Genomic DNA, 25050 nt, shown 5'->3' with positions numbered 1-25050 from the left:
AAATAGTCACTGATGTTTAAATATTTAGGAAATGTTTTAACATTTCTATTAATTAACTGCAGTAAAATCTGCTTAAAAGTTTAACCCAACAGAGCACCTATTCTTCCTGTGAAAATACTGTATAGGCTATTAATATTGCGTGATTACAGTTTCCATAGAGTGTCTTACTGCCTTGCTTCAAGGTAAAATGTATAGTATTCTTGAACAGCAACCTTTCTTCTGAAAAGGGATTTGTTATGATTTTCTGTATGCCATGTATGCATATGTTGTTTCATTTGCCCATTTTTGTTTTTATTCATCCAAAGTGGATTGAAATTTGTTTTGATTTTGTTTCAGATTTCAAGAAAAATAAATATGTAAGAAATTTAAGAGTCTTTTCATGTCACCTCATTTAAACCAGTCTGGGGAGAATACAACATGAAAACTTTTATATGTTCTTCAAAGTAAAGAAAAAGTTCAGAATTCAATCACAGGGAATTTTGTATTCCAGCATGCCACATATGGGTTACACAAGGTCAAGCATGTCCTGAGGTCACTGAAGAAGTCTTAAATCTTAGAGCGTTGGGGAGACACTGACTTCTCTCCTTGAGATACAGAGCAGCTGTATGCTTGTGTTTAAGAAAGCAGGCGCCATCCTGATCATCACTATGGTAACTGAGGTCAAAGGATTGGGCTGTCTCACTCCATACACAACAGATACGTACATAACACAGAAGCCCCTACAGTCAAATAACAATGTTGGACCACTAAGGGTAAACATAATTGCTTTTTTGTATACCAATGACCAGTTGGCAAATAAAATATGCAGAAGATGCATTGAGTAAGACCATTCAGGGACACTGAGTAGTTGTGAAACTCTGGTAATAGATGAGCCAGAGAGGACAGCGTCTTCAAAAATGAGACGGCTTCATGTCATGAAAGTCCTCCATTCTCCTTGATCAAACATAAGACATCTTGGACCCCTGTGCACTTTCTCTTCACTGAGTAAACTTAACGTTGATGAATAAAAGTCTCCACATTACTTTGCATACTGTTTTTTGCCCTTCTGGTTAGATGTTAAATACTTTTCATTCTCTCCGTACCTTCACTCTGTGCAGTTGTAATAAAGTTAAATCTGATATAATCTAAGGGAAAAAACTCAACAAAACAGTAGACAAACATACCGAATCCAGATGCTTGCACAAGGTTCATTTAGTGGTATGATGAGTATGAAAATAATGTGAATCATATAGCATGGCTTTTGAATTCAGCAGATGTCAGCCCAGTTTAACTTCTATGGGAAACTTATGTACTAGACAGCTTGTCAAAACATCAAATGAGGCAGTATTGTTTAGAAGACTGGCATTCATTACATCAATGTAGTTAACAGCAACCCGACAAATGTATGCTGAAGCTGTTCTTGAGGTTCATGAAGGCCTAAAACCTTACTGATACACACGTTTTTTCTGTTAGTCAACACTATATTTAACTTGATTAGAGACACTGTAAATGTCACAGCTAATGGGTTGAACTGACTTTATCTGGCTCATACTCCATCATAATGTACAATCAGAGTACCTCTGTCATATAACCGACTAATCACCCCCTGAACAAGTGAGGAGAGATTGTGTTGGCTCAATATTCTGCATCTTTAAGTTATTTATACGCATGTCCTTTGTTATTTTCTGTTTCAAAATACATATACAGTAAGATGAGTCCAGTAATTTGAAGGAGGGCTGATAAAAATGAGACAAACAAAGTTTTCTTCTTGTTTTTTTTGATTGTTTTAATGCGCATCACTTGGCTTGAAGAGATACATTCATTCTGAGACATTTTCCCTTCATTGAAGGTATGGGTGCTGTCACTCACAGAGTTATAAAGCAGCACATGTGTTTTGACAAATTTGTTCATACACAAAATGAATCTGCTAAAAATGCAGACAGTTGAGATATCTAAAGATCTATCAAAAAAAGACATTTCAACAAAGATGTATGTGAATATCACATATAAATCTGAAACATGTTCAACATGATTAACTGTGTCTCCTAAACGGAGAAAAAGTACATACATTGTTGTCAGTGTCAGTGACAATAGGCATTCCCAGTGGGAACATTAATGTTAACTTCACAGAGTCAGAAGAAAGTACCTTTGAAATACAAAAAAGCCAACCTGGCTGCAAATATCACAGAAACACAGAACCTTTACAAAAGGTAATAAAAGTGAAAAGTTGCAGTAACATATGCAATACTTTCACTTTTCTACAAGTCCTTGGGCATCTACCACGGCCTCCAGACAGCGCTGTTGACTGGGCTCTTCTCTTTGCTCAGAGGAGAGAAGTCAGCCTCTCTCAGGTTCTCATCAGAGGAAGACTGCAGCTTGTTGAAGTGGTTCAGCAGTCTTCTCTGGGACTGGGTCTTCACCTCTTCCCTGGACATGAAGTGTTTCACCTCTTGGACACACCTGGAGTAGCCCTGATCAACAGCTGCCGAGTCCACAGCTTGATGTTGCTGCTGAAGTCGTCTCAGGACACAAACTGTCATCTCCAGGATGTCTGCTTTCTCCAGCTTGGAGTCTGGCTGCTGTTTGAGGAACTCTGGACCCAGGAGAGACTTGAGCTGCTCAATGCTGCTGTTGATTCGCTCTCTGCGTAACTTCTCCACCAGAGGCTTTCTGAGCTGCAGAGAGAAGAACAAAGTCATTAATCAACTTATTCTGGAGTAAAGTGTTAGCATGAACAAAGACAACCTCTCATTAACCATATTTAAATCTTCTTGAATCTTCAATTTACCTTGTGGGTCAGAGTCAGATGCTCCTGAGATTTGGTCATAGCTGCAGTGATTGTAGGTGCCATGTCTGGATCTCTGTGCTGTAGAGGTCTCTGTAGAGAGAATCTGCTCTCTGCTGGCTTCATCCCTCCTATTTATAGTCCCACATCTCCATATGAATGTGTGGGTCTTGGTCTGAGTAGAGTTTCTCACAGTCTCAGCCAATCAGAGAGCTTGGTGGCACAATAAAGGATTACACACGCCGAATGGTTATATTGGTGTGAGGGCAATGGTTAGATCTCAGGGGAACAGGTGGAGGACTGGGGGGGTGATGGAGAGAGACTCACAGAGCTCTGTGTGAATCTGGGAAAGTGGTGACCCTGTAGAGAGAGCAGATCTGCTGCCTGATGCTGGGATCAATGACTTTGACTGAGCACACGCTCATCATCCCATCACACACGTAGGAGAGTGATGATGATGATGATGATGTTGTATTTTTATTTTTCTAAAACTGAACTTAAATATTTCTGTATATAACACAAACCCATCAAACTTATTGATACTGTAAGCTTAATTGTATCAAACAGTATTCATCTTGCTTGCTTGGTTTATTTTTTATGCAAGTGTTCGAGTAATGGTGCTGAATCTGCAGGTGAAGAGTTATAATGTTAAAGAAGGTAATACTCTCCTGGAAGTAATGGAACAGTTTACAAACACAAATCTCCTCATTAACAGCTAGATGAAGATGATTAGATCATGTGTTAAATGAAGTTTGCAGCTACTACAAGTAAGCTTTAAGTTCAGCGTCTTATTGCACCCTACCTAGAACCTGATCAATTCAAGAATGGACCCCCCTTTCATGCTTCCCGTCAAAATAAACAGCGTGGAATGCAGAGGAACAATCTGAATGTAAAGGAGGGAGAAAAAAAAGAGCTTTTCAATGTTCATTAATCCTTAGCATGTCTGCATTCCTTATAGACATTTTACAAAAGCCTGGTAATGACGAGTCTTGATGACAGGAATTTCCATTCAGAGGCAGTGAGACAAAACTCGTAAACTGACTCCATAATTAATGTGATGTGCAACCAGACACACTTCTTTTGTTCTTGAAAGCAGTGAATGGACAGAGTGTGGGAAAGCAGGGAAAACTCACTCACAGAGCCCCAGAGGGACAATAGAGGCGGACCAGACAAAGACGTCTGTGAGGGGGAGAGTCTTTACTACTGAATTTTAAATGACATTTTTTACTCACTAAACACCACATTCAGATCATATTTTTATGTTGATATATATTTTTAAATTTCTAAATTACCCACTGAGAATTTAGTGATCTGTCGTTTTTCATTAAAATACAATGATGCAGAATGATCCAATCAGATCAGTTTTCTTTAACTGTTTGTCTGTTTTTATAGATAAAACATATTTTTATTTAATGAAGCATTAATGAAGCATGTGAATTATATACAACATGTTTTAAACCAAAAATGAATAGCTTTGAACCTTCAAATAAAGAACATGTTGCCAACAAATCCCCCTATTTAGCATTTATGAGCAGCATAAAAACATTTAACGCAGACAGAAACAAATCTAAATAAAATATAAGTGTTTATTTATGTGTTTGTCAACAATTATAAATCTTCCTTTGAACACCCACAAATGGAGGCTGCTGTATAAAAAGGTAATGAATTATAATATGATAATATACAGTTGTAATGATATTAAAAAGCTTAAGTTACAAGTTATTATAAAGTTATAGTTGTTGACAAATTATGTACATTAATAAACACTTCAAAATGTCCCTTATATCTACATTACACTACATGTTATAAATATTTGTAAATGTTTTGTGTATATCCTGCTTATAAATGCTAAATGTGGGTTTATGTGGTAGTAAAGCTCTTTATAATTATTTTGTTTATTACACTTAGTCGTCTCGTTGTCTGTGGTACATCCACAGTCAAAATGTTTGTGTTTATTACACCCGCTCTCTTCTCCTAATTGAAGAGTGTCTAAACAACAAACTTTACCCTCAGGGGAGAGCTGGGAGCTGCTTGTGTGGGGATGAATTAGCATTTAACAAGGCACATGTCTATTGTTAAGTGGGAGCTCTGTCAATAGACAGAGTGTGGGAAAGCTGTGAGAGGCAGAGTCACAGTTCTGTGTGATTAGCATCCTCAGCCCCACCAGCACCTGACTATTCTCAAAAGGGAGTTGGCACACTTCAGAGGAAGATTTTTTCTCTCTCCTTCTATTCTGTATTTCTTTCTGTCCCAACTCTCTAACTTTTGCCAACTTCATTTCCCCACTTGTTTATCAGGTCATTACTTCATTATAAGCCCTTTTCTTCATTCTGTTAATGGATGCCAAACTACCAGAGCACCCTTACAACAAGACTTTTGTTTCCGTTCATGTTGACATCAACTTCAACTTTATTTATTTATATAGCACCTTTCATACAAAATTGTAGCCCAAAGTGCTTCACAGAGCAGAGTAAAAGCAGGAATAGACAAAAACTAACAGTCCTTAAGGTAAGAGAGCAGTTGCATGAAAAACTAGATATTAGAAGAAAAGTAAAAAGCATAGAACTACAACAATGAAACAAATAATAAGAAAAATTAAGACCTATAGGGTAAAAAGCATAATTTAAGAACAGTTGCAGTAAAAGTAGATATGACCTGTACAGTAAATAAGCACCAGAGATAAAAGTAACAGGGAGTGATCAGGACATAAAACCTCAGCAGTAAATGGCCAGGCACCTTAGGTAAAAGCCAGGCTAAAGAGGTACGTCTTAAGTTGTTTTTTAAAAGTGTCTACAGAGGTGCAGTCCCTCAGATCCATAGGCAGGCTGTTCCAGAGATGGGGGCCACGGTAGCTAAAAGCAGCCTCACCAAACTTCTTTGTGGAAGTGCTGGGGACAACTAGGAGTCTTGATGGAGGATGGATCTAAGAGCCCTGCCTGGTACATACATATACATACATGTACTTGTCTTAATGTGTTTTTAAAAACATCTAAATAAACTAAAGAATGTTTAGGAACTGGGTAGTTTTCAACTCAGCAAGGAATCTAGTCTCCATATATCTCTGTATATGATGGAATAATATCTTCAAGATGCAACAAGAACAACATGGAATAGAAGCTTTTAATATATACACAATACTAACTTTTTAAAAATCTTTCTATTGCTACTATTATTTTTCTATGAGCAGCTGAGTAAGTTGAGTGTTTGCACTATTGGTGCAATGACTATAAAGGCATGCTATTGTATTCTAAAAAAAAGTACCTGTAACCAACTTTCCATTGAAGTCCTCCCACACTAAAAGCCCGCCAACACTGTCATTATCTTCCTCCAGATGGTTAGTGCCGTGAGGTTCAGCCCCGTGCTGAATGCAGCCGCCAATAAGGCATTCAGATCCTGATCACAGCTTCCAGGATTCAGTGTGGGAAACCCGGACCAAGGCTGTACTCAAGACAGGAGGCACATCTGTTTCATCTGGATGTCTTTCAGCTGAATGAGTTTCAGGTTTCACTACATATGAACTACGCTTGTAGGAGTTAATCACAGTTGTGATTACTTGAATTTGCACTAATGCAGAAGGTGATTTTTTAAGAACTGTTTGCTTTTTTAACAGAGCAAATGTAACAACACTTCTAAGGAATGAAAGTGTTTTTGATGTTGAGAACAAGTAATTCTCCCACGTGTGTGATGGGATGATGAGCGTGTGCTCAGTCAAAGTCATTGATCCCAGCATCAGGCAGCAGATCTGCTCTCTCTACAGGGTCACCACTTTCCCAGATTCACACAGAGCTCTGTGAGTTTCCCTCCATAACCCTCCTCCACCTGTTCCCCTGAGATCTAACCATTGTCCCTCAGGCAATTCAGCATGTTGCTGCCCCACATGCCTTATTGTCTCTCCAGGCTCTGTGATTGGTTGAGACTGTGAGAAACTCTACTCAGACCAAGACCCACACATTCATATGGAGATGTGGGACTATAAATAGGAGGGATGAAGCCAGCAGAGAGCAGATTCTCTCTACAGAGACCTCTACAGCACAGAGATCCAGACATGGCACCTACAATCACTGCAGCTATGACCAAATCTCAGGAGCATCTGACTCTGACCCACAAGGTAAATTGAAGATTCAAGAAGATTTAAATATGGTTAATGAGAGGTTGTCTTTGTTCATGCTAACACTTTACTTCAGAATAAGTTGATTAATGACTTTGTTCTTCTCTCTGCAGCTCAGAAAGCCTCTGGTGGAGAAGTTACGCAGAGAGCGAATCAACAGCAGCATTGAGCAGCTCAAGTCTCTCCTGGGTCCAGAGTTCCTCAAACAGCAGCCAGACTCCAAGCTGGAGAAAGCAGACATCCTGGAGATGACAGTTTGTGTCCTGAGACGACTGCAGCAGCAGAATCAAGCTGTGGACTTGGCAGCTGTTGATCAGGGCTACTCCAGGTGTGTCCAAGAGGTGAAACACTTCATGTCCAGGGAAGAGGTGAAGACCCCGTCCCAGAGAAGACTGCTGAACCACTTCAACAAGCTGCAGTCTTCCTCTGATGAGAACCTGAGAGAGGCTGACTTCTCTCCTCTGAGCTCCACAGTCCAGACCAGCATCACCAAAGACAAGAGTCCAGTCAACAGCACCCACTGGAGGCCGTGGTAGACACCTACAGACTGGAGTTACTACCAGACAAACTCAGATGACCATATTGGTCAAAGTTATTATCAGACCTATTCTACAATGAAATAATGTATATGTCTGTGTAATCTGTTTTAATTAACCACAAAGTCATATTAGATAATAGTTCCATTTACTTCAATATGTTTTTAAAGAAAATGTGAATATTTTGTGTAGGTTTTACTTTGTAAACGATTATTGACTCATGTTGGGTCTTGAAGTCTTCTATCAGTGTGTTTTGTTGTACTGTTTGTGCAGTATACTGCATCAGGAACTTTCTCTCAGTGTGAGAGAGTTGGTTTGTTTAGGTTGTACTAAATGATTCCCTGTCTTTTGGAAAGACACCAAAACTCTTCACTCTACTCTGTTTGAGTACATTGTTTTAAACTACAAATATTTGCTGTGATGTATCATCACCATTAGTGCCTATGTGATGTGACCCATTCATTCTTTGTGAATAAAAAACATCAGCTGAATATTGAGTTATGTCATTTCATTCTTTACAAGGACTTTACCTGAACATAATGAAAATGACATTATTATAGGGCTAATGTACAGGATTTGATGATCCATCCCTCTATATAGTCTGTAATCTACTGTAGTATCTTTCGATGAGGACATTTTAACTTCTATTATAAATGAGCACTACCCTCTAGTGGTTAGTGTATGTTCGTGCATTTCAACACATAAGGAAACTAGGGAATAACTGTATTACCTAATATAGGCATAAAATACAATTTGTTTGCCCTTATAGCTTCAAAACACATCATTATATTGGTATACATATTATCTATCAGTTTGTTTCCACCTGTTCAGTGAGGATTCACTGGGTTAAATATTGAAACTGAGGACTTGATGTTTTGTGGCTGCATCATTCCATTATCTGCTTGTCATGTGCATTAATTATATATTATTCTGACTGACAGAACTATGAACTGAGGCTTGTTAAGCACTTTTACAACCAAACAAGTTAATGTTAAATAGTCAAAAACACACACCCTGACAATAATACAATAATAATAATGTATCAGTTAAGAGTAGTGTAGTGTCCACAGTAGTTGTTACTTTACCTCTAAGGTCTACATTTTTTATCTTTTTGAGTCTATAGCTGCCTCAAAATCAAAAAGTTTTATGCAAGTTTATATAGCAGTAATAAAACGTTCCAACTTTGTTACATTCTTATTTATCACACCTAATTTTTTTTGTCTTACACCATTTACCTTCAATACATCAAAACGTATTTCTGTTTGCTTCAGTTGTACTTTAACATATACTAGAATGCTTACATGCTCAACTAAGCTGGTACAGTTAACATTGCCTGCTAAACCTCAGTATGTTGGCATTGTCAATGTTTGCATGTGAGTATGATGATATTAGGCACATCCCCTCACAGCCCTGGTGACATGACTGTGTATGTTTGCCTTTTTGTTCTGCACTAGTTTGTCTTGTTTTGTTTTTTTCTCTCGCATGCCTGAAACATCATGCACTAACATGCACTTAGTAAGTAATACAGTCACTTCTTTCACCAGTTACCTGGGCTGTATCAAAATGATGAAAGTGAAATGTAAACCAAATTTTATACTCTGGAATAACACAACCATCACCAGCACTTCAACACGTTTCCAGGTTTATTTGTTGTATATGAAAGTTAACACAGGGTTAATAATACAATGAAATATGTTCAACGAGAAAAACAGGTCTGCTCAGCATTAAGAGCACTAGTTGGGTGTACAATGCTAGACATAGAAGATTCAAATAGCTAAAGAAGATTATGGAGCTTTGGTAATAGCTTCTGTGAACTGATGAAATATTTTGAAACCAAAGTTGATACTTTGGAACTTTGTCTTGTCTTTAACATAACATAACATTTTGCAGCACTTTAACCCAGTCTATGCTGGTGATATAACCAGCATGCATTATGCTGGTGCTGCTGGTAAACAGCTATGTTGGTCTATGATATTTTCTTTTCTTTTCTTATCTAGAAATATGTGTGCTAATTACATGTGAAATTCTTAAAATTCTTAAAATATAGCATTTTGATTCATGTACAAAGATATATTCTGTTGTCCTCCTGTGAATCAGGTTGAAACTGAACAAATTTGATTGTTTATTGTGGTAGAATTCCACTGAGAGTTGAACAAATAAGTTACTTACAATATAATCTTTGTTGCTGATTTAGTGAACAGAGTAAAAGTAAAATGAGGTTAAGAAGACAATATCAGCATACAACTATAGGAACAACACTACGGAAATGTCAGACTCTAAACCACGTTGGTTTTGGCTTTCGGCTGAAATACTTAGTAACTTGGTATTATTTGTGTGATAGAAAATAACATACAGTTCTTCTCCTTCACCTGGCATGATCAGGGAGTTTCCTACTTGATACTTATGAGTTCAACTAAAGTTTTATTGTTATCCTGACATTATAATGAGAAATCAGGCCTAAGGCTGGAAAGTTATCGAAAAGAACTGTCCATAGAAACTTATAGTCATTTATACTGGACATAGTTTGCTACCCAAGCCCTTGGATACTTGTAACAGGTCACAGCTGTGTGATAAAACATTGCAACAACAATTGCAAACTGAAGTCACATTTCTCATTAAAACAAATGCAAACAAATATGATAAAACTTAAGGTTAACAGTGTCATTTGTCATATTTTTATGAGACTTTATGAAAGATATCTACTGTTTACTGGCTTGCAAACTGTGGCAGTCACTTTGCTGGAAGCAGCAGCATTCACATGATAGCTGTCTTCTCAGTTTGCTAAACTCTTATAATATTTGAAATCATCTTTTTGGAACTAAAAGTTGTGTTTGTGCCTCTAAATACACATGACAAATGTCAATGAATGAATTATTCAAACAGTTATTCCTCTGCTCTGGTCATTTATACAGCACATAATTTGTTACCTACACCCATAGCTGACGTTTGTGATGAGTAAAACACGTTGTGGTCACATTTCACACACAGTAGAAGAAAATACAGGATAATTAAAGGTTAACAGCGTGGTGGGCACATTTCTACAACTGTTTACTACTACAGTCACTGTGTCACTGAAAGGTTGTTTACAGGACACAAACACCCACGCCTCAGACCGCGACGTGGATGCTGATTGGTCGACGGCGGGCACGTACGCACGTAAGGCACGCACGCAGCGTCAAAACAGTGTCGACCATGGCGGAATGTGTTCGACTCAACAGCAGCACAAGTAGTCACACCATGGATAAAAGCATCACTCTTCCGCCCGACGAAATATTCCGCAACTTGGAGAACGCAAAGCGGTTCGCGATAGACATAGGTACCTACGGATGTAACCGTCTGCTTCATTTCTTTAGCTACTTTTAGCTCGACTGTGGCTAATCCCGCAGAGCCGCAGCCTGACACCATGACAACACAGGACTTTAAGTGACAGGAGACAGAGCTAACGTCAGCCGCCTTAGTCCGTGTCTGTTTGACTCCGTCTGTCCAACAAACCCCGTTTACCACGAAAGTGTGATGAGGTTTCGGGATGTAACATTTTGTGATAAAGCCAAACAAGCTGGACAACTTTGACAACAGCGTTAGCTGCTAGCTAGCTTGTGTTTAGCTCGTCAAGCAGCGTTTAGTTTAAAGTCTGCAGGGTGTCTCTTTCATGTGCTGCTGTTCAGATCTGATCAGACATTACCCGTGTTGTTTTACCTTAACAGGTGGATCTCTCACAAAGCTTGCCTATTATTCGACTGTGCAACACAAAGTGGCCAAAGTACGATCTTTCGACCACTCTGCAAAGGTAAATGTCTCTGTTACAGTGATTTTGTTTTGGATATAAAGCCAAAGCCCAAACTGCGTGGTGAGGGAAGACCTTATGTCACCTATCAGCATGCATTTTATGTATTTATGTATTCTTTATGTAAACACACCACCAGCTTAACACACACCTCAGCTTATGTAAACACACCACCAGCATCAGCTTTTGAGATAACCTAACAGATCCTCTGTGTTTCTGTCTCTCAGGAGGCTGCCGGCGACAGGCTCTATGAAATATCTGTGCAGGAAGAGGTGACCGCGCGCCTGCACTTCATCAAGTTTGAAAATGCTTACATTGAAACATGCCTGGACTTCATCAAAGATCATCTGGTCAACACGGACACCAAAGTTATCAAAGCCACAGGTGGAGGGGCGCACAAGTTCAAGGAACTCATCGAGAGGAAACTCGGCCTCAAGTGAGTATTTTTTTGGACTCACTGTAGATACTTTATGTGACAAAAGGAGGGACATTTCTGTTCTGTCTTTGTCCCGTGCTATGACTAATTCACACACAAAGCTATATCCTGTCGTCTTCCTGTACATTTGATTCTTTATTTTGGTGGAAATTCCCATGAGAGATGAAGAAATAAGCAGAGTTACTCTAATATTATCTTTTGTTTTTGATTTACTCAACAGAATAAGAATGAAATGAGGTTGAGAAGAAGAAATATGTGCATACAAGTATTAGTATGAGATTGTCAGACTTTGTGTGAGTGTGAGAATCTCTGACCTTTCAGCTGAAATACTTAGTAATCTTTATGTGATAGTAACTAAGTAACTTACGTTTAATACAGTTCTTGCCCTTCACCTCCTGGTGTAATCAGGGAGTACAGCTAAAGTTGCATTGTTGTTCTGACAAGGGAGTCCTCACATAATGAGAAACCAGACCCTTATCTTAGTTTTGACCCTCCATAGAAGTTCATACAGATAACAGTCTTTTATACTCATAATGTGCTACTCAAACCCTTGGATTATAACTTGTAACACAGCTGCAAGATAAAAAAAAACCAAAAAGTAGTAGTTATACTGTAGTTATATTTCTCAATGCCAAACACACACACAGTGTAACAAAGTACAATGCACAAATACAATATAGTTGAAGGTTAATAATGTAGTCGATACATTTGTCACAATATCTATTTCTCTGTAACCCTAATCCTGTTTTATGGCTTGCAAACAATGCCGGCTAACCAAATATCTTGTGTAAACAACAGCGTTCACATGATGGTTGTCTTGCTATTGTGTACATACAGTATGAGATCAGTATTGTATTTCCAGTTGGAGGACAAAACAGTCTTTTGCTCTACTGCTTTGGTTATGGATAACTGAAACTAACCAACTCTTTACACTCTGCCAGAGTGGACAAAGAGGATGAGATGACCTGCCTCATCAAGGGCTGTAACTTTGTGCTGAGGAACATCCCCCGCGAGGCCTTCGTGTATGCCAAACACGCAGACTCAGAGTTTCGCTTTCAGACGACTCAGCCAGACATCTTCCCCTACTTGCTCGTAAACATTGGCTCTGGGGTGTCCATAGTCAAGGTAACAACTGATGAAAAGTTTTGCCAGTGGTTTAGGAAAGTAGGTCTCCCCGTTAAACAACAAAAGTAGGGCTGAGACAGTAATAAGCCATTCATTGTTTAAGTCAATTATAAAGCCATATCATCTGTGATTCTCTGGTTTCAGCTTCTCCAGTGTTTTACATCATAGTAAACTGAATATGTTGTGCTTGATTAGGCAAATCAAGACATTTGAAGATGTTATCCTGAATGTTTTTGTTTATGCTCTGACATTTTAAAGACTCACCAGTGATTTAAAAAGATTCAGATTAATTGATAATGGAAATAATTGTTTGTTGTCGACCTAATTTAAAGCTAAAAGATGTTCCTGACTTTGTTGAGCTATGAAACGATTTGTTGAGGCCTTCAGTAGAAACGTAAATAAATATGAGCCTCTTGAAACTAGAGGTTGTTTTAGTTGGAATGAACTAAGCCAAAACGATTAGTTGTGTCTGATACCAAAGAGACATTGACTGCTCATCACAGGTATAATTGTATCAGAAAAAATAACATATGCAAGGAAGGACCACATTGCAGAAAAATCCCATCATATATCACAACAGATGTTTTTGTTTTAAGAATATCTTTATTGTTAAACTGTACAATGACAGAGGAAAATCTTTTTAACCCTAAAACATCTGCATTGTGATGTATATCAGTATCAGTTTGGATCCACAGAGTTTGTCGTCAGTTCATAGCCAGTGGGTTATGGCACAAATCATTTTACTGAAGTGGTTTGGACCTGACTGCCAGTTATGTCTTCATCGACTGTACTGACCTTAAAAATACACATCCTGTGTATATTGTGCAAGTTTGGCTTTTCCCAGATGACTAACATTCTTATAAACCAGCGTCCTCTGCTCTCTGTCTTCAATAGGTTGAATCAGAGGACAAATTTGAGCGAATAGGAGGAAGCTCAATAGGTGGAGGGACGTTCTGGGGGCTCGGAGCCTTGCTGACCAAAACAAAGGTATCCTAAATAACTTTGACTGTCAGACTTTAATAGCTGTTCCTTTGAAGTGAACCATAAAAAATGGCTTCTCAGTGCAACATTTTGTTTGCCCCTTTCTCTCCTGTAGAGATTTGATGAGCTGCTACAATTGGCTTCAAAAGGGCAGCACACAAGTGTCGATATGCTTGTCAAAGATATCTATGGAGGATCTTACGGGTCTTTGGGCTTGACTGGGGATCTTATTGCGAGCAGTTTTGGAAAGTCTGCTACTGCTGACAAAGGTGACACATAGGCATTTTCTTTTTTGTGCCTGCCTTGTACAGTTATAAATATATATCTCCAGATTAGTGTAATAAAAAACTGTAATGACACAATTTATAGTTTCTAGTTTGCATATTGAGTTAAATTAAATTCATTAGAGCAGCGCCCCATCCATCTTTTGAGCCAAGGTAGAAAGGTAGCTGTATCTTCCTTATTTGCTTATTTTGAAAGGCAGCAAATGCAGTCAGCTTGGATTCACGATCAGTTTTCACAGTGAACAAAGTATCAACATTTCCATCGAAACTTAAACCCATGCTGCAAGTATAATCCGAGCTGAGTCAGCTCCTGCGGGCGAGAGGTGGAGTTTGATCCTCTTGCCAAAGCAGGCTGAATATTTCCCCGTTTTAGTGTGATCAAAACAATCCTGTCACTGTCCATCTGCTGCTGTTGAGCTGTCATTCAGTAGTTTATGATTTTGATATTGATATCAAATCAATCCCAGTGCTCGTATAATTTGGATACTTAATGCTAGCAAATACTGCTGTCATACTTTTAATATGTTAGTACTTCATTAACAGATATCCTTTTAATACTATTAAGCCGCTTTTCAGTTTTGTGATTTTGTCGTTCTGTTTCTATAACTCTGTTATGATTTGTAGAGTTCTCTAAAGAAGACATGGCCAAGAGCTTACTCCACATGATCAGCAACGACATCGGGCAGCTGGCCTGTCTGTATGCAAAGCTCCACAACCTGTCCAGAGTCTACTTTGGAGGCTTCTTCATCAGAGGGCACCCTGTCACCATGCACACTATCACCTACAGCATCAACTTCTTCACCAAGGCAAGGCCACAGAAAAACAAAAGACCGCTACATTAAATTACAGAATGAATAGAACGTGACAAGACTTAGTGACTGTTTGGTTTGTTATCAGCTGAACTTGAACCCAGATTTTTATGTTCCTAACTTTGTTTTGTTGTTGTAGGGTGAAGTTCAGGCCTTGTTCTTAAGACATGAAGGTTACCTCGGAGCCATCGGGGCATTTCTTAAAGGAGCAGAGGAAGACAGTAAGAAAAACCTTACAAATGTACACAGTTATGAGCGGTTACTGTACTTTATATATTGATGAATATTTAGTTGAAAAATATAAATATTATAACCGTGTGTGAGGGGTGCCTTGTCTAAAAACCTTGTGCCTTCAGCTATTCATGGTAGTTTTCATCATGCAAGTCCTCCTTCAAACTCTTGACTGCAAACTTGAAGTGTTACAAGAAGCAGATTTCTTTCATGTTTTCACTGGCATTAGGTATGAATAAAATCCCTGGACCTCCCGTTTCATGTTTTATCTTGCACATAAACACACTGAATAAACTGCAGTGGCAGAATATAGAAGAACTGATATGAATCCACACGTTAAATAATAATAAAATCCACTATAATGCAGATGTTGCACCATAAATTTATCATAATTCAACATCTTGTACTCCTCTAGATCCAAACCAGTACAGCTGGGGTGAGAATTATGCAGGAAGCTCCGGCCTGATGAGCGTTTCTCCAGATATGAATCCCATGCAACGTGCACGCAGTGGAACGGTGAGTCAGCAGAGAAAACAAAGAGTGATCTGACGTGAAGACCGTGTCGCCTCCAGGCGTCACTTAAACCCTCTGACCTGTTTTCACTCTGCCACTAGTTCATTGGTTCTTTATTTCATCCACCTCTTTCTGTGAAATCTCTGATTTTTCTAGATCAAAAAACTTAATTTCACATTTTATTTTTGATCTCCACCATCTTTGATAATCTTTCTTTTCATCTCCTCTCCACACACTCCTCTGTCTACCTAACTCTCTCCTTCAGTTTCCCGTAAGTACCTCCGTCTGCTTCACCTGTGTGCCCTGGTTTGATGACATGGCTCCTGCTCACAGCGCCTTGCTCTAAATTCCTAACATGACTAAACACTTGGGTGGAGTATCCAAGTGTTTACTCATGTTAGGAATTTGCACCAAGACAAGAGAGACCTGAGACGTGACATTTTCTTTAGCTTAGCTTTGATTTTGTTGAAGATATTCCTCTTGTTTTGTCCTATACTAAATAAGTTTTTGGTCAGATCATATCATTTGAAGATGGTGTTTGATGGTGTGACAGCCACTTTGCTTTTTGATTTCTTGCTGTGATACTTTGAGGCTTCTGTAGAACATCAGGAGCTGTTAACCTCTGTTAGCATTAGCTACCCTGGAAACCACTCTCACCACTGAGTTTCCTGCTATTTTCCTGCTTCCATTAACTAGTTTTCATTAGTGCAAACTGGCAACGTGTGATGCAGGACTGCAAATAAAATATTAGTTCATGTCTGGGGACTAACCACTAAAGAAACCTATCAATGTATGTTCTAAAAACAATTGACTTCCTCTAATGGACTATTGATTGTGTCCCACGATTAATGAATCTGTTGGCTTTTAGGACTAAATCTTGCTAGAATCTTCCCTCCTTTTTCTTCCTCTTTGCTCTTTTCTTGTCTTAACATATATTGTGAAATATATCCTAGAATAAAAGTACCTTAGACCGATAGCTGGACTTGGTGTTGACAGTTAAGGAGCTGGAAGAAATATTAAGTGTCTCTTCTGTCTCTTTGTTGTCTCTAGTTTGACATGTTGGAGATGGACCGTCTGGAGAGACAGCTGGTGAATCTGCCTCTGCTGCAGGACCCTTCATCGTACATCCCGGACACCATGGACCTCACAGAGGATGCACTGGCCCGCGAATACTGGCTCTACTGCTTCGAAGAGGCCCTAGACGGGGTTGGGTGGCCGTTTTATGATTTGGAGTATAATAGCAGAGTCTGAGATTAAGACGCATCATTATCCTTCATTATCATTGAAGGAAAAATCTATTCAAAATGAAGATTGTCCATTTAATTACTGATTGTATGATTGTAAAATAGCTCAACAAATTAGGAAAGAAACTATTCGGTATTTCACATTCATGAATCACATTTTAGACAGCTTATAGTATGTTGTATTTGCACTGCATCTATGTTTAGCCATTTATCTGTGACCTTATTAATACAAAATAAGCTCAGAAATGGAGGCCACATCTTGAGTTTACAGTTCAGATTTAATTTGTTTTTTGAAATTTTCTTCGGCCACTCTGCATGTTCGCTGCACTGGTTGTGAACGTGACTCATCCCTGTTCTTGTCTTTATGGAGCAGGTGGTTAAGAGAGCCGTAGCGAGCCAGCCTGACATGCCGCAGGCGGCCGAGCGAGCCGAGAAGTTCCGTCAGAAATACAGACACAAGCTACAGACACTCCGGCACCAGCCTTTGTAAGGACTGTTGTTGTTTTCGCATGCACGGCCTTTCTGTTTGACCCAGGGGTCGCTTTTAGTAGTCTTTTTCTTTAACATCTGCAGTAGATTTATGTCTTCAGACCTGCTGTGACTGCTCATGTGATTTGTCAAATGAAAAAGGGAAGTTTCAATGTTGAATCTGTTGTCAGATTGTCGTAGTAATCCTCTTATCAGAGTAAACTGCTGTGATATCAGAATGATGTAAGAACCATGTAAGATAAAATTGAAATTCCACAAAAAAACATAACTCTGTGTGAAACCACAATACAACGACGGTCCATACGAGTGAAAACCAACCACCCCAGCCCCCGTTGTGTGTATGTTTTTCTCTCTGGCTAATGTAGAGTGCTTCTCTTCTCACCTAGTGCTTATGGATCCCTCACTGTCAGAAGTCTGTTAGACACGAGGGAACACTGTTTAAACGAGTTCAACTTTCCTGATCCCTACTCTAAGGTCTGAGCGAAATCCATCAACCTATTCTGTTTTATTCTTGTCCTCTTTTCGTGTGCTACACGGCTGGTTTGGCCCACACTGTCATCTTCTCAGAATTTTATGTTTTCATGCAGTCTCTGTTACACAAACAGTTTATTTCAACCTCATATGTTAAGCCTAGAATTCAGGTCTTTAACATGTTCTCATGTTGTTTGAACATCCGTTTTTCACACGTCTGACTACTTCAAACTAGCCATATGTCTGTTTTCTTGTAGATTAAACAGAAGGAGAATGACATTGCTCTCAAGTACTACCAGAAAGCAATGAAGTCCCTGGAGGAGTTGACCTGGGAGGAGAGGCAGTTTGCCCTGGTCAGGGGCGTCCTGGCTGGGAATGTCTTTGATTGGGGAGCCAAGGCCGTGTCAGAGTGAGTGGAAATAATTGCTTTTCTATCCCGTTAGTGGCCCGGTGGATTTGTTGCTTTGTTCTGCCTGATTGTGGGAGAGAGGCTCTGCTGTAACAGCTTTGAACTGGGAGTTTTTTCACTGCTGCAGTAATGTGTTTGGCAATGTTATATTGTTTTGATAAGTTAGCTGCCTGGAGGCAGCGAGGCATTAAAATTAAACCACAAGAAAATCTTTTAAAGCAAACTAAAGGCAGCGTACCATTAATCCTAAACAAAAATGGAACTGCATCACAATAATTCTTAAAGATTTCTGTTGCAGTTTAAAACTTTGAGTAAGTCAGTTCAGTCAATCACAACCTCTTTACTGCCCAAAGATCAGCTATTCTTGGTCTCTTTAAGATATGAATTGATGAGGGTTTAGGGGCAGAAAACATTTTTATCTACAAACTAGGTCGCAGGGGCTGGTAAATCTTCAAACTTAATGTTTGGAAAGTTTGGTGTTGTTGTCTCACTTAAGCACATTTTGTTTTGATGTCACGCAGTGTCCTCGAATCTGATCCTGAGTTTGGATTTGAGGAGGCTAAACGGCAGTTGGAAGGTATCTAAGTATTTCTATCGTCTTTCTCTTCTGTATTTTTCTTTTTTAACTTGTCTACCTGCTTGACTGTTTTCACATCATTTAATATATTTTTGAGCAATAACGGTTAAAGAAAATGTTGTCAAATTAAGAGGCTTTTAGACTGCAGAGCAGTAGTACCTCAAACTGATTTCTTTTATTTCTCCTTTTTCTTCTCAGAGCGACCATGGCTGGTTGATTCTTATGACCAGTGGCTCGAGAGATTAAAGGTCAGTCTTCCAAGTTATTCATTGTAACATTATGGTGGGAGTTTTGAGGTTTTATCAAGTATTCCTGAGACACAACAATGTTTTTATTAAACACAAAGAGAAACCTCCGATTTTTTATGTCATTGTGTTTCTGTTTTTTGTGCTCGTGATGATTGGTGCTTGAATACAATCCATCCTGGTTTTCTCTTGCAGGGTCCTCCTCATAAGTGTGCCTTGTTTTTCGTAGATAATAGTGGAGTAGACATCATTCTAGGGGTGATTCCTTTTGTCAGAGAGCTTCTCTCTCGAGGAACAGAGGTAGGGAACCGTAACAACATCTTTACAAAAAACAAATAAATTTGATAAGATGTTAAGTCACTTCTTCTATCTGTCTGTTTTTAGGTTGTGTTGGCCAGCAACTCTGGTCCTGCGTTGAATGACGTCACGAATGGTGAACTTCAAATATTGACCGAAAGAATCGCCGCTATGGATCCAGTGATTCAGTGAGGACAATGCCTTTTTTGAATACCATCTCATTTTCTTTCCTGAATATCTTCTAAAATTTAATTTGCTGCTCTCATAAGTTCACCCCCCCTAAAAAGATTTTTAGAAGAACTTCAGTGACCTGTGGTCTGTGTGTTGTGTAGGGCTGGTCTGAGGGAGGACAGGTTGACGTTGGTCCAGAGTGGTTCCAGTTCACCCTGCCTGGATCTGAGGTTGGTTGTTTACTCATTTTCCATTGGACAGTTTTGAGGAAACAGTATAATATCTGCTGTGGCTCTGGGGGGAGCTAACGGCCTAATGTAACTTGCAGTATGTGGAGACATAGAATGGGAGCCTTGTGAAGCGCAGCATGACGGTGACACGGTGAATAGATTGGATGCCTGATAACAGACTTTTTCTATTGGGATCTTTCAAACGTTTATCAAGGGAGCTTGCAGAAATATTCAACAACACAAGTCTCAGAATAGAAATTGACAGAAACAGAAATGGTTAGCAGACGATTTGTGTAAATCAAAATTAAGAATCACCCAGAGCACTGTCACCCTTAACCTATCCAGAGCACATGGTTGGTTGCGATGTGGTATCCTGCCTTTGGCGGTGGAAACTGGACGCTTCCACTTGATTCCATAGGAGGAAAGTGCCTCCTCTCTGATCTTTGTGAGGTTGCAAATGAAATGTACTTTATGTTGTATTGTCCAATCTATCACAACATTAGATAAAAAGACTTTTTCGAATGTTGGCAGACTGTCCTGATTTGTTTTCTGTCAGATGAATGCAGATTAAAGTTTCTGTTTACAGATGAAGTGTTCCACTTTGCTCATTTGAGGTTAAAAGCCGACTTATAATGCGAGAGAGCACTTTGTGTTTAAAGTTACAGTCTGTGCCTCATTTGTTCTTCAGTCACGTCTTATAGCTGAAAGAAAAAAACATTTATTCTCTGTCATTCCTCTAGTCGTCTGGACAAAGTGTTGGCGATGGTGGTGCGGGAGCGACAAACCGACCTGGTGATCATCGAGGGAATGGGCCGAGCCATCCACACCAACTACTACGCCATGCTCAGCTGCGAGAGCCTCAAGATGGCAGTCATCAAGAACTCGTGGCTGGCCGACCGGCTGGGAGGAAAGCTGTTTAGCGTGGTCTTCAAGTACGAGGTACCGGCTGGAAAACCCAGCCAGAACTCTGCGGCGCTGACGCCCTCATGAGCCTGACACGGCTCGAGTTTGAGCAGGACACAACGCCAAAGTCGAGCAACCAGGGAGGGAGTAGCTGGAGCTCTGAATGTAAGGGTGGTGATTGTATACTGCCACTAAGTGAACGACTGTTTGCAAAGCTGATTGTAAAATTCAAGTGGGTTTTTAAAGGTGATCATTAACTGGGAGGTTTTTACATTTAATTTTGTTGTTGATTTTAGTGCTGGTTTCATCAACATGGTTTACACTGCTTTGCAGGTCTCTGTCCAACCTGTACAATCACTTAGTTTGCTACGATCATGACTGCCTATCGATCTCATTCAGCTTTTTGATATCATGTGAAGTCACTGGCTGTGTTCGGTAAACTATGACAGACTGTTATGACAGATCAGATATTCAGCTTGTAGAGAAATGAATGAAAAACAAAAGTTTGAAGTATTTTGCGTCAGCGAGCGCGGTAATTGCAGCTTTCAGCGGTAACACTTTCGACAAAGTGTATTCAATGTGCCTTGAGGCTGATGTGATGAAAGTGTCTTTCACTTAGATTGCTTTTTAATTCCTGTTGAAGGCGACACAAATATCTGCTTTTGTTTCCCAGCAATCTCACGCCATAGACAAGGAGGAACCTCCTGTTTTATTACTGCCAGTGTATGAAACGAGATTATGAAATCATTGTCACTTGTGTAGCTGTTAAAGTGGCATCAGGGAAAAAAAAAAACAGTGGTTGATCAGTGGGAGAAGCAGCACTTTATCACAAAGAGATTTGGTCGTGTTCCTCCACAAGGTGGCAGTGTTCTACTGTGACGAAGTTTTTTTTGTTGTTTTTTTTATTTGTAATGGTTTCTCAGATCTTTCCCGAGGTGCTTGGTGTCAAAAATTAACACTGCATATTTCAGGTTAAATATTCTAACTGTCTCTGAACAAAGCATCACTTGGAAGTTTGTTTTTGTCACTGAGCTGGCTGTGGCATGAGTTCAAAGGTTCACCGTTATTAACTGGCATGATAAGCTGTAATCCATCCCTAAAACAAACAAAAAAAAGCAATTGTTTTTGAAGGCAATAATACTGCAGCACGTAGTTGTAACGAACATCACTGTGTGATTGTGAAGTGGCTGATTCGTATTAGTGACTTCATCGTGAAAATATCCAAATTCAAGGCAGGATCTTATTCTTGAAAAGCCTTGAAGTGAAAATGTTTCCCCAAAGTTACAGTCGCTTGACAAGTGGACTCACCTTGCAATATTGTATTTGTCATTTGTACATACATGTGAGTGTGTGTGTGTGTGTGTGTGTATACACATACAGTATATATAAAATTCACTTTGCATCACTTCAGTTAAGCACACCAAGCACAATTCTGTGTATTATTCTCCTGACAATCAATTTTAATTAAATGGTGAAATTTTATTCCTTTTTATGTGTGTGTGTGTGTGTGTGTGTGTTCATTTCTCTTAGTGCACATGTCACAGAGTGTAGAGGGAAATACACAGTTGAAAGTTGCCTCATATTTATTAAAAAGAAAAAGAACCTAGCCCCTGGCGGTATAAAAGCTCGACACCCTGGTATGTGGTGGTTGATGCCTGCTGTGGAGCTGTGGGTTGATAATGCATGAGGACGCCTGGCAGGGGGTCTCCCTGCTTTTCCTCTCGCTCATTACTCTGACTACCAAAATACACTCATACCACTTCTGCAAGACACCCTCTTGGATTTAGTGACATCTAAACAGAATTGTCTGCCCTCGTTTTTTTGGGGGCAGGAACGTTTCGCCAACAGACCAGTACACTCATGGACTTATTATAAGATGATGGGAGCTTGACATCCACACTTATGCAAACCATGTTTGTCACCTTTTTTTAACGTCAAGCAGAAGTCTCAGATGCTTCATATGAACGTATGTAGTTCAGATAAGATTTTACTTATCTGAACTACATACGTTCCCACATCAGTGAAATCCCACATCAGTGAAATCCACTTGGCAGAGCAGCTCGTATACACAGGGTTGATAAGAAACCTATAAAAAAAGTCATGCTGTGTGACAGCTGTTGGAATGAAGGACCTGTGGTAGAGCTCCTTCTTACATGGTGGAAGTAGCAGTCTGTTTCTGAAGGAGCTATTCATGGCCTCCACTGTAATGCAATTCATCTTGCAATTCAAGTGGTTTTGATCGCACTGGTCGACAAAGTCTGTGATGACCCCCCTGTGCTCTCATACACATGCCACGATAACCACACTTTATTCACTTTGAATGACAGAGTTAGAGTTTCAATAGACTTGTTTCTGCAACTGCAGTGGGACAGACCTTTTATTGCACGCCTTTTCACAGTAGAACTTTCTAATTACAGTCAAGGCTCATAACACAATGATACCACAGGCCCTGAGAAAACAGTGCAGCATTGACTAGAACTGTTTGCATAACATTAATTACTGTAGTAACAGTAAACAGTGATTTCAAAAGATTTATTTTATCTCAAGCTTTGATTTCAACACACTTCAGCTGAACCTTTTGTGCATCCTGAGTAACAATAACATCAATTTGAACTTTAAGGTACAATACAGTGCACTGTGTGTCACTGTTTTTTTTTTAAGATACGTGTAAATACAGTAAGTTCCTCTTGTGCCTCCAGGGTATTTGTCATAACTTTTTTCTTCTGTTATTATTTGCACATGATTTACTGTACAATAAAAAAATAAAATAATTTAAGTACAATAAATTAAGGTAAAGTTCACGACTAGATTGAGGTTGATGGGAGCCGTGTCCTGTTCTTCTATTAAAACTCCAATTTGTAAAAATTTGCCTCCTAAACTAAAGTACCGGGATATCTATTTTTGTTTTACAAACTCAGATGTTGAAGTTTATACTCCACCATGTTTCCATGCACCCATGGGTGGGAACCACTGATCTATTGCAACAAACTCCACCCATCTGCATTTCCAGCAGAGAATACCTGGATTACCTGCAGCTACTGTTTGTACTTGGCAATGCTGCAAATCTGTGGGAATATGTTTGATCCAACCATGTGTGTGCCTCTGATACAGACTACCATCATGCTCTCTTCAGTCTCACAGGAGGCACACAGGAGCTACAGGGGTCCCATTCAAATGCCATCTTCACAGCTGCTGATATCTGGCTGACACAGTCAGTGTAAGCATGAAGCAATATGTGGAAATCTTGACTTGGGATGGCAGCCCAAAAAAAAAATCAAAAGTGCTAATGTGTTTTTATTACCAGAAACACACACTGCAGGAACAAACTAGCCTCCTTAGATGTTTTTTACCCCGTAAACACAAAGTAGATATATTGATATGTATGTAACACATTCAAATAAACTCACAGTGTGAACGTTTAAAGCATAGAACATACATGAATTCACTCAGAGAGGCATTTCTAAAGGCGTTTTATATTTTAGTCTGTTATCTTTCTTCTACAGACTCAGTCCCTCTGTGTTACACTTCACTAAGTGGCTTGTCAGCATTGTTTGCATTCAAACCAAATTGGTGTAAAGCTTGTTCATTGGTCTCAATAACACTAACAAGCAATTTTTCAAGGCGGACACACACAAAAAATGCGAAAATAAAGAGACTAAAATTATAAATGTCACCCAATTCCCTCAAGTGATTTATACACAATCATTCTGCAAATGTGCAGCATTAAATCTGCCGACACAACGGGCTCACGGTGTAGATTCAGAATTAAGTCTTGCTGGCGCTCTGCAGCCAATTGACTTTGTAAGATCAAGAAAGAACACGCCATGAAAAATGCAGTCACAGGATTTTGCTGCAGAGGATATCCACCAAACCAAAGTCATGACTGAATGTTATTGAAGGTGTTCTGGGGGGTTTTATGGGCTATTTACTCAAAATAAAGGTGTGTTTTATCACTTATGTAGGCATACATCGAGGAATAAACATTTATTTACAAGAAGATTGATGCAGAGTTTCTCTACTCTTTCCTCTGAGGTCTTACATGGCCAAAAGTATGTGGATACCCAACCATACAATCTCATATTGGATTGTGGAGCATGTTATTTCAAAACTATGGGCATACAACTGCTTATCCTCCACTCCTCTAGAAAGATTTCCCACCATATTATGTTGAAACCTGGCTGCAGGTATTTGCTCCCATCCAGCTACAAGAGCATTAGTGAGATCCAACACTGATGCTGGCTGATAAGGTCTGGCATCTTACTTCATCCCAAATCTGTTAGACTCAGGGCCTCTGAGGACACTGAGGTTTTTTTATTTTTTTATTCTGAATTTGTGGGTCTTTGCAACTTGATTTTCATTCCAGGGGGTGTGGAGAAAGCTTTGAAACACAATTTAGACCTTCATACTGAAAAACAGCCCAAATCATACCCATAATTCGGTGGC

The 25050-nt window shown here is 39.4% G+C and overlaps 3 protein-coding genes across 4 annotated transcripts; 2 read left to right on the top strand and 1 right to left on the bottom strand.

Annotated features, from left to right (window-relative positions):
- Positions 1–1765: 1765 nt before the first annotated feature.
- Positions 1766–2905, bottom strand: LOC113745802 (transcription factor HES-5-like). The gene is made up of 2 exons (XM_027278853.1): positions 2768–2905; positions 1766–2654 (listed from the first exon to the last, which is right to left on the bottom strand). Exons 1-2 carry the CDS (start codon positions 2888–2890, stop codon positions 2256–2258), a joined length of 522 nt encoding a protein of 173 aa, XP_027134654.1. The 5' UTR covers positions 2891–2905; the 3' UTR covers positions 1766–2255.
- A 3829-nt stretch (positions 2906–6734) lies between these two features.
- On the top strand, positions 6735–7551 carry LOC113745801 (transcription factor HES-5-like). The gene is made up of 2 exons (XM_027278852.1): positions 6735–6872; positions 6986–7551. Exons 1-2 carry the CDS (start codon positions 6750–6752, stop codon positions 7406–7408), a joined length of 546 nt encoding a protein of 181 aa, XP_027134653.1. The 5' UTR covers positions 6735–6749; the 3' UTR covers positions 7409–7551.
- A 3020-nt stretch (positions 7552–10571) lies between these two features.
- Positions 10572–22099, top strand: pank4 (pantothenate kinase 4 (inactive)). Of its 2 annotated transcripts, XM_027279519.1 has the most exons (19): positions 10572–10724; positions 11113–11195; positions 11420–11628; positions 12570–12753; positions 13648–13740; positions 13850–14003; positions 14643–14824; positions 14967–15048; positions 15474–15574; positions 16622–16777; positions 17189–17301; positions 17691–17778; positions 18033–18184; positions 18706–18761; positions 18960–19009; positions 19202–19306; positions 19391–19491; positions 19636–19704; positions 20445–22099. In XM_027279519.1, the coding sequence occupies exons 1-19, from the start codon at positions 10601–10603 to the stop codon at positions 20692–20694; spliced, it is 2352 nt and encodes a 783-aa protein (XP_027135320.1). In that variant the 5' UTR covers positions 10572–10600; the 3' UTR covers positions 20695–22099. The 2 variants fall into 2 exon arrangements, 1 of the variants encoding a protein (XP_027135320.1); XR_003462475.1 differs by lacking the exons at positions 19636–19704; positions 20445–22099 and having other exon boundaries at positions 19236–19306.
- Positions 22100–25050: the final 2951 nt, after the last annotated feature.

Source organism: Larimichthys crocea, chromosome VI (assembly GCF_000972845.2).
Source record: "Larimichthys crocea isolate SSNF chromosome VI, L_crocea_2.0, whole genome shotgun sequence".
Taxonomy (NCBI): domain Eukaryota; kingdom Metazoa; phylum Chordata; class Actinopteri; family Sciaenidae; genus Larimichthys; species Larimichthys crocea.
The sequence above is the reverse complement of the archived record's forward strand: the minus strand, read 5'-3'. Positions and strand labels throughout refer to the sequence as shown.

Bases quoted from the DNA above. Each gene is read 5' to 3' on its own strand.
- LOC113745801 (XM_027278852.1), top strand. From the start codon at position 6,750: ATGAAGCCAGCAGAGAGCAGATTCTCTCTACAGAGACCTCTACAGCAC. The intron at 6,873-6,985 runs GTAAATTGAAGA...TTCTCTCTGCAG, and splicing joins ATCTGACTCTGACCCACAAG to CTCAGAAAGCCTCTGGTGGA.
- pank4 (XM_027279519.1), top strand. From the start codon at position 10,601: ATGGCGGAATGTGTTCGACTCAACAGCAGCACAAGTAGTCACACCATG. The intron at 17,302-17,690 runs GTAAGGACTGTT...CTTCTCACCTAG, and splicing joins ACACTCCGGCACCAGCCTTT to TGCTTATGGATCCCTCACTG. The intron at 18,762-18,959 runs GTATCTAAGTAT...TTTTCTTCTCAG, and splicing joins GGCTAAACGGCAGTTGGAAG to AGCGACCATGGCTGGTTGAT.
- LOC113745802 (XM_027278853.1), bottom strand. From the start codon at position 2,890: ATGAAGCCAGCAGAGAGCAGATTCTCTCTACAGAGACCTCTACAGCAC. The intron at 2,655-2,767 runs GTAAATTGAAGA...TTCTCTCTGCAG, and splicing joins ATCTGACTCTGACCCACAAG to CTCAGAAAGCCTCTGGTGGA.